Below are 11805 nucleotides of genomic sequence, written 5' to 3'. Positions count from 1 at the left end.
TGATTCATTTCCCATAGCTATCCCCTTTTTTCACCATATCAGGATCCATCACGTTGGCCCTTAATCTCTTCTTCATGAGAGCTCCTCCACCCCACCACTGTGTTGAGTCTCCCATCCTGCAATCGTCCTCACTTCTGCCAATTTCAAAAGGCTGAGAATAGGCCAAAGACTCTAAAGCAATTACTGTTCGCACCAGATTCTTGCACACAATCTAAAAATGGAACCATGAATGTTTGACAGAAATCTACAAGCGTGTTAGGATATTCCCTCATGTAAATAAAGATTTGGTTATCCTGTTTGGTCTCACATACTGCAGGGTTCAATCACTGTATCTTCAAATTAGTTAATAACATGTTTTATTCCCATTTAATGAAATTCAACTAAGAGTTTGGAATTTTCCATAAATTTGCCTATCACTTGAATGGTCACTCAGGTTGAATGTGCATGCAGAAACTCCTGCAATCTGGGAGATCAGATATAAAATGCTGTGAGGGCAAAACAAAACAAAAATGGTATAACTGACTGAGGTCTTATGTCCAATGACAAATATTTTCTTAGAATGAATAGTCCTTGAGCATGTGCAAAGAAATCCTGCCAAACACATTGGCTGACTTGTAAAAGACAACGCCTTAGTCTTTAATCTTCCCTACACACAACTTTTACGATGTGCTCATTGACCCATGACAGAGCAGGCACCAGAATAGACATGCTCCATTAAAATGAATTCTTTAATTGATGAGTAATGGCAAGATGGCTGTGCTGGCTGAGAGATCTGTCACACGGCTCAGAAAACTCTTTACACTCCTGTGTACTTAGGTTGCCTGTTCCTTTCTCAGAGTCTGGAGTAGAGCAGGGGCTATGCCAGATGACGTATCATCCTTGAAGCCAGGCGACATGGAGCCATGCAAGCTCTCCATCCAGTTCACCTGCTCATCTCCCCTCATCAATGGCCTGCTTGTTTACAGAAGTAGAAGTAGTACTTAGGTTTTATGTAAATGTCCATGAGTGTGCTTGTGTGTGTGTGTGTGTGTGTTTGTACACACATCCCTATACCTTTGTTTTGATTTATTTTGCATAAGGCTGGTGGTTTATTTGTTTGTAGTAGAAAGGCAGTATAAAAGGAATACCTCAATCAAAACAAATAAATATGCTTAACAAGTATGCTTAGGATGAATGAAATTACAGCTTTCCATTAAAAAAACATTTTAAAAAAGAAATTGCACAGACTGCCAAACTGGGACTGTCTTGGCACCATGGACAAAACAGCATCCAATCTGCTGAAGTCCGTCTAGGGTACTGCAATGGCCTCAGTTTGAAAAACATACGATGGAGATGGTCATGAGCTACATCGGCTGTGATGCCGTGCCTTCAACCTGAAAAAAAATGGAGACATTGAGACCAAGGCAGCAGTATAACAAGCGGAACAGCAAACAAGCTCAGCCCAAGCTCAACCCAAGCAAGACTGAGTGGCTTTGGGTTTGTGGGCCTCCCGGTGCTAAGGTTTTTCCACTCTGGTCTTGGATGGGGTTCCACTGCCCCAGACGGACCCGGTGCGCAATCTGTGGGTCCTCATAGACTCACGGCTCCTCCTCGAAGAGCAGGTGGCAGCCGTGGCTTGGAGGGCCTTTGCACACCTTCGGGTTGTGCGCCAGCTGTGCCCATTCCTAGACCGAGAGGCTTTGCTCACAGTCACTCATGCCCTCGTGACCTCCCGTCTGGACTACTGTAATGCGCTCTACATGGGGCTGCCCTTGAAGAACATTCGGAAGCTTCAGCTGGTGCAGAATGCAGCTGCACAGATAGTAAATAGTAGTGGCTCCTCGGCACATGTAACACCACTGCTACGTGAGCTGCATTGGTTGCCAGTGTGCTTCTGGGTGCAATTCAAGGTGCTGGCTGTCACCTTTAAAGCCCTTCGTGGCTTGGGGCCGGGTTACCTAAGGGACCGCCTTCTCCCAGTTGTTTCTGCCCGTCCAATTCGATCTAGTAGGTTGCGTATGCTGCGGGTCCTGTCAGCCAGGGAGTATTGGCTGGCGGGAACTAGAAGGCGTGCCTTCTCCTCCATAGCGCCTGCCCTCTGGAACATCCTCGCTCCAGAAATTTGGATGTCCCTGACCCTGTTGGCCTTTCGTAAGGCCGTAAAGACCTGGCTTTGTGCCCGGGCCTGGGGCCTCGAGCGTGTGGATGGTCCCGTCTCTTGGCTGTATTAATATCTATGCATTGCTCACTTGGCAGCCATGTATATTTATTTTGTATTTATTTCATATTTTAACTGTTTTAATTATAACTGTTTTATGGTTTTATTGTTGTAAGCCGCCCAGAGACACTTGCTGAGATGGGCAGCTATAGAAATCAAACAAACAAACAAACAAACAAGTCTATTCAGAAGCTCTGGTGCCAAACTCTCCTCCCCCCCCCTTGTTCACTAAAGGGGGACTTTACTTTTGTCCCTAAACACAGCCAAAGCCAATGGGGCTTTCTGACAGGTTCTGCAAAATGGGTACAGACCACTGATCAAGGGATTGCTGGTTCAGATTCCAGCATGGGTGAACCAGATCGTGCAGAAATCTGCTTTTCAACCTCTTTGGCTGGGAAAGAGGTTGGGCCCTTTGGTGTTAATCTGTTCTGCTTGGCATGTTACCCAGCCCATAGTAAGCAAGGTCACCAGCCCCACCCCCTGCTAGGTCCCATGGAATAGCAAGGCCAGAAGACGGTGGCATGAGGATTGGAAAGCACCGTAGCCTGCTTCCTCTTGTGTGAACCCAAATGGAGGCCCTCAGCTAATGTGGGATTCAGCGCTTTCCTTCCCAGCTCCAAGGATTGATGGCTGGAAGGATAGCTTTCCCTAGACCAGCTTATCCAACCCTGCGTCCCCAGGTATCTTGGTCTACAATTTCCAATATCCCCAGCAAACGGGTATGTGGCCCTGGTTGAATTCTTCCTGCTGTGAACAACATATAGATGGCCCTGGAGAGCTGGTTGTATCTGCCTTTGGTCCACCTTTGCAGCCAACTCCTGGAATCTCCTGAAGGTGGGAAAGGGACGAGAACTTCTTAGACAGACAGACATATATAGTATTTTTCTCAAAACCGCAGCAATGTTTATTGTCACACTGCTTTCCAAGCAAAGAATTTGTGCTGATTTCTATTATAAACAGTGGCCTTAACTTAGCAAACTATGCAGACCTTTGCAGACAGACTTTTCTATGCAGACATTTCTTCATTTTCTTAACTGTCTCACTTGCTCCCTCCCCAATTCACAGAGTATTCCTTATAACGACTTTGATCAGGAAGCTTCAGTACTTTCACTTCTTTGGCTCACCTTTAGCCTAGAGAGGAAAGAGGGAAGAGGGAAAAACAACATTTTCCTGAACTTTAGGGAATTCCAGTCTCTTGGTCAAGCTTTTTCTCATTGACTCCAGATCTGTCATTTCCAAGGACAGCTTCAGTCTTTTCCACCATTCCGTCTACTCTGCAGATCCCCCTGTCTGATCCTGCCAACTTCTGTTGGGGCCTCAGTTGCAGATTCCTCCTTCCTCCAAGGATCCTCTGTCCAACTGTGCCTGGATTCACACAGCACCTTCAGTCTGCAGAGTACAAACACAGCACCTTCCTTTCATGGCCTAAGAGATCTGCCCTTTTATTTATTTTTGCCAAAAGGCAGACGTGTCTGCTCATAGGTATCTGAATTAGGAAGGAAACTTCTAGGTGTCTATATGACACCTTGCATAGTTCCGGCAAATAGACAAAAACCGTCAACTTTGGGGCCAATGACATCATACCATCAGGTCCCTCAGGTCAGCTCAGCCTGCCACAGGGTTCTTGTAGCATAACAGCAGCTCAGCAACACAGAAGATATGATCCAGGTTGGTTACAGTGGCCTCCCGTCTTATGGGCTCTCATAGGTTGCTAGCTTGGATAATAACTCCAGGCTGCCTAGTGAACATCCTCAAGCCAGCACAGAATCCTATATATATACTTTGCTCTGGGAGCTTCCTGACCTTGGTGGAAGGGAGGGAGGGAGGGATCCACTCAACTACATTTGATCCGACGTACACAGCTCTTTAGACATAAAGATGTATTATGTGCGAAGAACGTCTAAGAGACAAGGAGTGCATCTTGGAACCACCCTTGTCTTCAAATGGTAGATTGGACACCATACCCTGCAAGAAGTGAGTGGGGCCAGGACAAAATAAGTTCATCAGGAGATATGATTACTCTTTATTAAACATTTGGATTTAAGAATGCCCCTTCTGTCATATCAAATTACCATTCAGTCACAGCCACCTTGACTTGTAACCAGATTGCCTCGGGGCAAAATTATTTGCCAATACAATTATGTCCATACTTTTTTCTGGCCTCCGGGACACAGGGCAAAGTAACTTTCTTGTTAATGGTTCATTTTTCTTGTTAATGGTTCATTTTTCAAGAAGGCTGGATGATCAAGCAAGGATGATGCCACGTGCCCTCCAGATCCCTTCATAATTGAAGTCTGCCGCCTCCTCTTCTCCCTCTTCCTCCCTCTCCTCTCAGCCAGGTGTGTCCTTCTCGCAGGTAAGCCTTACAGGTCCTGTTGCAGACTTTCCTTCAGAAAGAAGATGCTGTACAGATAGGACAAAACCTTCTTAGCCACCATTGCACCAATTCTTCAGTACAAAAGACATGGAAATTTATAGATACTCTAACCAAATTACCTTATAAATGACTAGGAGCCAATCTTGGACTTAGGAAAGAAATCTTAATGGAGTCTTGCAAAAATGGACAGCATACCATGACTTGACATCCCAGTATTCAAGAAGCTAAACACAAAGGAGCCAGAAAATTACAGACCACTGAACGTCAACATCTGTCCTGGAAGGGTGTAGGACAGATTGCCAAGTATCCTGACTCCACGCACCTAGAAAAAAGGGTCTCCTTACCATGACTTAGCCTGGATTTGTCCAGAACAAGGCATGCCAAACTAATGCACTGATGAACTCTGACCAGTTTAATAGATCAGTAAATGTTGTAAAAGGTGTGCATCTTGATTTTAGTAAAGAAGTTAATATTGTCTCTCTCTCAAGATCCCTGTGGAAAAATATCTTTATAGAAAGCTGTAGGCTACAGGGCACTGCAGTTGTTGGATTGCAGCATCCAGAAAAGCCAACGGACCCCTGGGCTGCCTAAACAGAAGCAAAGTGCCCAGCCCACAGGAGGCAATCGTCCCATTATATCCTGCACTGATTAGGCTGCACTTGAAGCTCCCTGACAGATTCTGGGCACTGCGTTCTAAAAGGGGACGGAGAACCGGGAGGGAGCTCAAAGGAGAGCCACTAGGCTGGGGAGGGGTCAGGAAACCCTTACCTATGAGGAATGACGAAAGGAGCTAAGCATAAATACCTGCAAGGCTGTCGCGTACTCGGATTAAAGCTAGGGCAGGAGCCTTTCCAGCTCACACAGTGCATAATTCTACGACGCAGGATCCCTTCAATCCATATTTGACCAGGAAGACTTTTCCTGAGAATTCAGAATCTGCAACGCTGACAGATACCATTTGAACACATCTGCTGGTCTCAAGTGGGCTGGCAAGACGGTTCATAAAGAATTGATGCAGTTCTGCCTCTCCTCTCCTCTCCCTTCAGGTTTGCTCACCAAAAGACGTCTCCGCGGGACCTGCGCGGCAGCCTCTCCCTGGCCAGCCATGCTGATCCTGACCTGCTCCTCCAAGTTGCAGCTGCTGGAGGGTGTGTTGCGAAAGGGCCTGCCCGAAACACTGCTGGTAACCACCTGTTTAGAGCTGCCTCCTTCCCCTGTAAATGTAACAGCTGACGTTTCTCCATGTCTTGTGAATTTGGAGAAAACAGCACTGGTTAAGTTTCTACATGCATAACAACATCTGACGCCATCCTTGCAGCCATTTCACGTTCAAGTCTACTTTTCCTTTAGCCACATTTGCAAATGCAAAGCCAATAAACTCCAAAATACAGGGGTACCTCCAGCTGCACAATTCCAAAAGAGAAGAGTAAGCTTTGAAAAGGGAGATACAGGTAGGGAAGGTGGGAGCCTCTCTTTGCTGATTTCTCCTGCTACAGGAAATCCACAAGCCACATGGCCTTTCACCCAGGTAGCAAATTCCCACAACTCACCCAGCGTAGCATTTGGCCCTCAACAGGCTTTGGGTGGGTTCTGGATCAGCCAATCAGAGAGGGATCAGTACTGCACCCAGACCCGCCCCCGACCCTGAGAGGAAAGACTGCATGTGTCCTGCGTTGCCTTCAAGAAGGTGCTAGAAACCTTTTCCTTCCCCCTCTATTCACCATATTATGAAGCTCTGTCAGCCTCTGGAAACCCACCTACAAATGAACCACGCTCCGGATAAGTGCTGAGCCAGCCCTGACATTTCCCACTGCTTGGAAGTCTACACACCTCAGAGCATATTTGAGACAGATCGATTCTGGCAACAGAAAAGAGCATCAGCACGTGGGAAAGGGGGGCCCTAGCTCAGCGAGATGGCCAGTCCAGTCAGGGCTCCAGATATCAGCCTAGGATCGGGAGCCAAATCCCAGGAGGAAGCCACTGGCTGCATCCTCCACTTCAGGATGGGGTTGCTGTCCTGACGGTCCCCAAGCTGTCAGGAGGTGGAGCAGGAGGAGGAAACTCAGGCTTTGTGTCTCAGAGGGGAGAGGCAGGCAGATGGGATGGCCCTCGATCCACCAAGATGGCTGCCCCCCAGCATTTTGGGGTGGAACTACAGTATCTGGTCTTCTGCCCTAGGCCTCCCTGACCTTCTTTTTAATGGCCAGGTCTGTGGGGCAGTGATGCACATCAACCGTGGAAACCCAGCTCAGCACGAAGTCGTGGTGGACTCTTGGCCAGAATTTAAAGCGGTTCTTACCCGACCACGGAAGGAGGTAGGGAATTACAACTGATGTTGATGGGTTTCTCCACAGCCCAGTGGCACCAAAGATGGGGGAAACCCACAGGAAACGTCGGCCTCTGTGGCCATTCAGGAGGCGCTCCGAGGTGCCGTGGCGGTTCTCCTTGACTCCCCTCTTTTATATCCCTCCGCCAAGTTAGCCCGGCCTCACCAGCCCCTCCGCAGGGTCTCTGCTGTCTGCTCTGTTCCCGGTGCCATGAGTGTCTCTGTGCCGCTTCCTGCAGGTGGTGACAGACAACAGGGATTACTATGCCAACCTGCACGCGGCTTTCTACCGGGAGGAAGATGCCTGCAGAACGCTCCTAGAAAACAAAGACGCTGTAGACTGGGACAAAGCCTTCCACCTGCAAGGCAAGGCGGGGCTCTGGGAATTTCTTTTCCCAGCCTTAGGAGATTTTGGAAAGTGCTCAAAACCTGGTTGGTCCCTCAGCCCTTGCAAAGGGTGGTTGTGGAGCCCCATTTAGCTTAGCTGAGTTTTGTTTTGTTGAGTTTAAAACAGAGTGTTTGCTCTTCTTCCATGTTCTTTTTCTTTATATAGGGTCTATATGGATGCATGTATGAAGGTGTAGGTATACACACACAAACACAGACACGTATGCTAAAATATATGGTTTAAGAACTAGCCCTCGGCCATCATTCAAAATAATTGTAAATTGAGATTAACTTTGAAATAAATATTTAAAACAGGAGAGTCATGGAAGGAAAACGTTCAGACGTTTTACATTTCTTTTAACGTGCTATGGAACCTTGAAACTGTCTACTGAAGTTGTGGGATCCATTGAGTTTCATGCAAGCAGAATGATGCACTATATTTAAATAACCTTCTCAACCAATAGTTTATGAACAGATTAAATCATTAAGAAAGTAACCAAATTGTCTAATTAGTTCATCCTTCTTATTGCAAAAATCACTATAAAGGCCTTCTACCTCTGTGGAACAATTATTAACGTGAAATTACTAATCAAAGCATCAGTCACATTGCCTTATGACAGATACAAACGCTATTCTCAGAGTTCCTTGGAACCAATGTCTTTTTTTCTGACTGGATAACATAGGTGAAAACCAAACGATGCATAGAATTAAGTAGCCCTGGATGTGTCACTTTCCCCTTGGCCCCCCATGTGAAATCCCCAGTGCAACCTGTAAGTCTGGCCCTTAAACCCAAGAAAGTTGTGTATCATGTTATGATTTCATAGCCGTGCCAGATAATCCAATCCAGAGTTTATCCTGGTGGGTGACATTTGTCCTGGTGCACTAGAGCAGTGGCCATTCCATTCTACAGGCCTCCAGCCAAAGAGGAGAAATTATAAGCTTATGCACCATCCCATTCCAGCCACCACCACCATTTCCCTGTGCCTGGGAAACGTCTCTGTGCCACCAGTTGCAGAGACTTAGGAGCAGGGACAAGATACGGTTTCATCTGAACCCCAGGGTGGCTTTCTGGAACATTTCCATTCTGTGCAGGTCTCCAAGATGGGCTCTATCAGGCTGTGAAAGTCATGGCAGAGGCTAGGCGTGTCCACCTGGAGCCCTATTTCTACCAGGCAATGCTGCACCCGGACGCAGCCACATTATGTCAGACCCGGTGAGTGAACATACTCTCTTTCTGAGGGAGCTGCCTTGGGGGAAATCTGTTAAGTGGATTCAATGCCATGAAATGTCTGGAATTCAGTAATGGGGCCAAGGTATCCGGCAGTTTTATAACCAATCCTATCCTCTGTAGAAAACTAGGAGTATGTTGTTTCCCCTATTTGTAAAAGAGAGACAGGTTTACAAATACTCCCCCTGTGGTTACAGTGCAGAATTTACTATTCCTTGCCCACTTGGAAGATGTGGAACTGACAATATTCGGTAGAGAGCAGAGGTTAGCTTGAGTTGGAAGCATTCAGTGAATGCAACTGCTCCAAAAGAAATGGCATTGAGAATATGAAGGCGATGTTAAAGACAACAACAACAAAGTATCCTAAAGGTGATTACTGGAGCTTCAAGAGGCTGTTAAGGGGATATTTCAGAATAAGTGAGATTTGTGTATTTTGAATATTGGGTAATTCTGGGATCGTGGTTTCCCTTGAAATGTCCTATTAGACTTTTGGTCTTGCTGGGTGTGAGGAAAGATTTTTTTCCAGTATGTGGGATGCTATGTACGTATGTATGTATGTATTTCAATTTCTGTAGCCGCCCATCTCAACCAAGTGACTCTGGGCTGTGAACAGTTTATAAAAACAATTTAAAAAGTTAAAATACAATACAAAAATAAATATATATGGCAACTGAAAAAAGTTAACGCCATAATTGGCAGTATAGCCAGGAAACAGGGGCCTTAACACAATCGGGGCCCCAGGCCCGGGAACATAAGCAGGCCTTCAAAGCTTAACAAAAGGCCAATAGGGTCAGGGACATCCTGATCTCTGAATGGATCATATTCCAGAGGGCAGGGTCTATGGCAGAGAAGACATGTCTCCTGGTCCCTGCCAGCCAATTTTCCTTGGCTACTGGGACCCGCAGCGTGCTCAACCTGCCGGCAAATTGGACGGGTAGAGACTATTGTGAGATGACGGTCCCTTACGTAGCCCAGTCCCAAGCCATGAAGGGCTTTAAAGGTGACAGCCAGCACCTGGAATTGCATCTGGAAACACACTGGCAGCCAATGCAGTTCACAAAGTAGTGGCGTTACACGTGCCACATATCCAACACCATTTCCTACCCGTGTGGCCACATTCTGTACCAGTTGAAGCTTCCAAATGCTCTTCAAGGGCAGCCCCATGTAGAGCACATTGCAATAATCCAGACGAGAGATTACGAGGCTATGAGAGACTGTAAGCAAAGCCTCCTGGTGCAGGAATGGGCGCAACTGGCGCACAACCAGAAGGTGAGTGAAGGCCCTCTTAGCCATGGCTGCCACCTGCTCCTCGAGCAGGAGCTGTGAGTCCAAGAGGACCCCCAGACTGCGCATTGGGTCTGTCTGGGGCAGTGCTAGCCCATTCAGAACCAAAGATGGAAAAACCTTGCCACCAAAAGGCCCAAATAACCAAAGCCACGCAGTCTTGCTTGGGTTGAGTCCAAGACCATTGCGCCCCACCCAGGCCCCTACAGCCTCCAGACCCTGGGACAGGACATCCACAGCATCGCTCAGGGGGCCCAGGGTAGAGATATAAAGTTGGGTTTCATCAGAATATTGCAGATACCTCACCCCAAACCAACAGATCACCTCACCCAGCAGCCTCATGTACATGCAGAAAGGAGAGATAACCGAGCCCTGAGGCACCCCACAAAGTAGGGGCCACGGGGAGAGACTGGAACTGACTGGAACCAACCCCAGAGGAAGGAGGAATACCAGCACAACACAGTGCCGCCCACCCCCAACTCCCAAAGCTGGCCCAGAAGGATATCATGATTGATGGTATTGAAAGCTGCTGAGTGGTCAAGAAGAGCAAGGATGGATGCACTGCCCCCATCCCGCTCCTGCCAGAGGACATCCAAGAGCATGACTAATGCCATCTCAGTCCTGTAACTCTGCCTGAACCTTGACTGAAAGGGATCTAGATAATCTGCTCCATCCAGGGTCCTTTGAAGCTGCCACGTGACCACTCTCTCCACAATCAATCTCTCCACTATTCTCTTACTCCAACATCACTACCACCTGCTCTTTCTTTTCAGGCTCAGAAGTGACCCTCTCCACTTGGGGACGCTCAGTCCATCCCATGCACCCCTACTCAATGACACCTGGCCCACTGGAGGCAATGCTCGGAGCCTGCGCTATCTGAGGAGCCTGATTGATGACTTTCCAAATGCTTGTCTCCTAGATGAGGAAGGCCAGCCAGTTGCCTGGTGTCTAAGTGATGCAGTTGGGTGTATGACACATAGCTATGCCCTCCCCAAGTACCGGGGAAAGGGTCATATGAAAACAGTGTTCCAAGCACTATCCAGGAAGTTGCACGCTAAAGATTTTGCCTTGTATGGTGGAGTTCTGCCAGAGAACCAGAACTCCAAGCGCCTTTTAATTAGTCTGGGCTTTCATCTCTTACCTTGGACAAAGTATGTGCTTGTATTCACTCCAAATCACCTGAAATAGCCTACTGCATGATTCCTCCTTGAATCAGTGGCACCAGGTCTGGCTTCATCAGACTGAAGGTTGGAAGTACATTTGAAACCTAGATTTAAGAGAATGCCTCTTTGGATATATCAAGGTTAAGTCTAAAAAGAATCACAGGAAACAAGAATAGCTCTCAATGAATAATTGTGCATTCTAAAATAAAACTCTTGCAGCCTTTAAATGATTCATTTCCCATAGCTATCCCCTTTTTTCACCATATCAGGATCCATCACGTTGGCCCTTAATCTCTTCTTCATGAGAGCTCCTCCACCCCACCACTGTGTTGAGTCTCCCATCCTGCAATCGTCCTCACTTCTGCCAATTTCAAAAGGCTGAGAATAGGCCAAAGACTCTAAAGCAATTACTGTTCGCACCAGATTCTTGCACACAATCTAAAAATGGAACCATGAATGTTTGACAGAAATCTACAAGCGTGTTAGGATATTCCCTCATGTAAATAAAGATTTGGTTATCCTGTTTGGTCTCACATACTGCAGGGTTCAATCACTGTATCTTCAAATTAGTTAATAACATGTTTTATTCCCATTTAATGAAATTCAACTAAGAGTTTGGAATTTTCCATAAATTTGCCTATCACTTGAATGGTCACTCAGGTTGAATGTGTATGCAGAAACTCTTTAATCTTCCCTACACACAACTTTTACGATGTGCTCATTGACCCATGACAGAGCAGGCACCAGAATAGACATGCTCCATTAAAATGAATTCTTTAATTGATGAGTAATGGCAAGATGGCTGTGCTGGCTGAGAGATCTGTCACACGGCTCAGAAAACTC

At 46.8% G+C, this 11805-nt stretch overlaps 1 protein-coding gene across 1 annotated transcript; it reads left to right on the top strand.

Moving 5' to 3' along the window:
- The first annotated feature begins 4445 nt into the window (after nt 1-4445).
- Nucleotides 4446-11189, top strand: LOC134489738 (glycine N-acyltransferase-like protein 3). Its single transcript, XM_063292594.1, has 6 exons — nt 4446-4553; nt 5621-5757; nt 6782-6889; nt 7140-7266; nt 8380-8500; nt 10573-11189. The coding sequence occupies exons 2-6, from the start codon at nt 5680-5682 to the stop codon at nt 10985-10987; spliced, it is 849 nt and encodes a 282-aa protein (XP_063148664.1). The 5' UTR covers nt 4446-4553; nt 5621-5679; the 3' UTR covers nt 10988-11189.
- The last annotated feature ends 616 nt before the right edge of the window (nt 11190-11805 follow it).

This window comes from Candoia aspera, chromosome 1, assembly GCF_035149785.1.
Source record: "Candoia aspera isolate rCanAsp1 chromosome 1, rCanAsp1.hap2, whole genome shotgun sequence".
Lineage (NCBI taxonomy): Eukaryota > Metazoa > Chordata > Lepidosauria > Squamata > Boidae > Candoia > Candoia aspera.
Note: the sequence above shows the minus strand (reverse complement) of the source record. Positions and strands in the feature narration are given on the sequence as shown.

What these genes read in the sequence shown, in the direction of transcription:
- LOC134489738 (XM_063292594.1), top strand. Translation starts at nt 5,680, where the DNA reads ATGCTGATCCTGACCTGCTCCTCCAAGTTGCAGCTGCTGGAGGGTGTG. An exon ending in CAAAGCCTTCCACCTGCAAG is followed by an intron (nt 7,267 to 8,379) that starts GCAAGGCGGGGC and finishes CATTCTGTGCAG; the next exon opens with GTCTCCAAGATGGGCTCTAT. An exon ending in GCCACATTATGTCAGACCCG is followed by an intron (nt 8,501 to 10,572) that starts GTGAGTGAACAT and finishes CTTTCTTTTCAG; the next exon opens with GCTCAGAAGTGACCCTCTCC.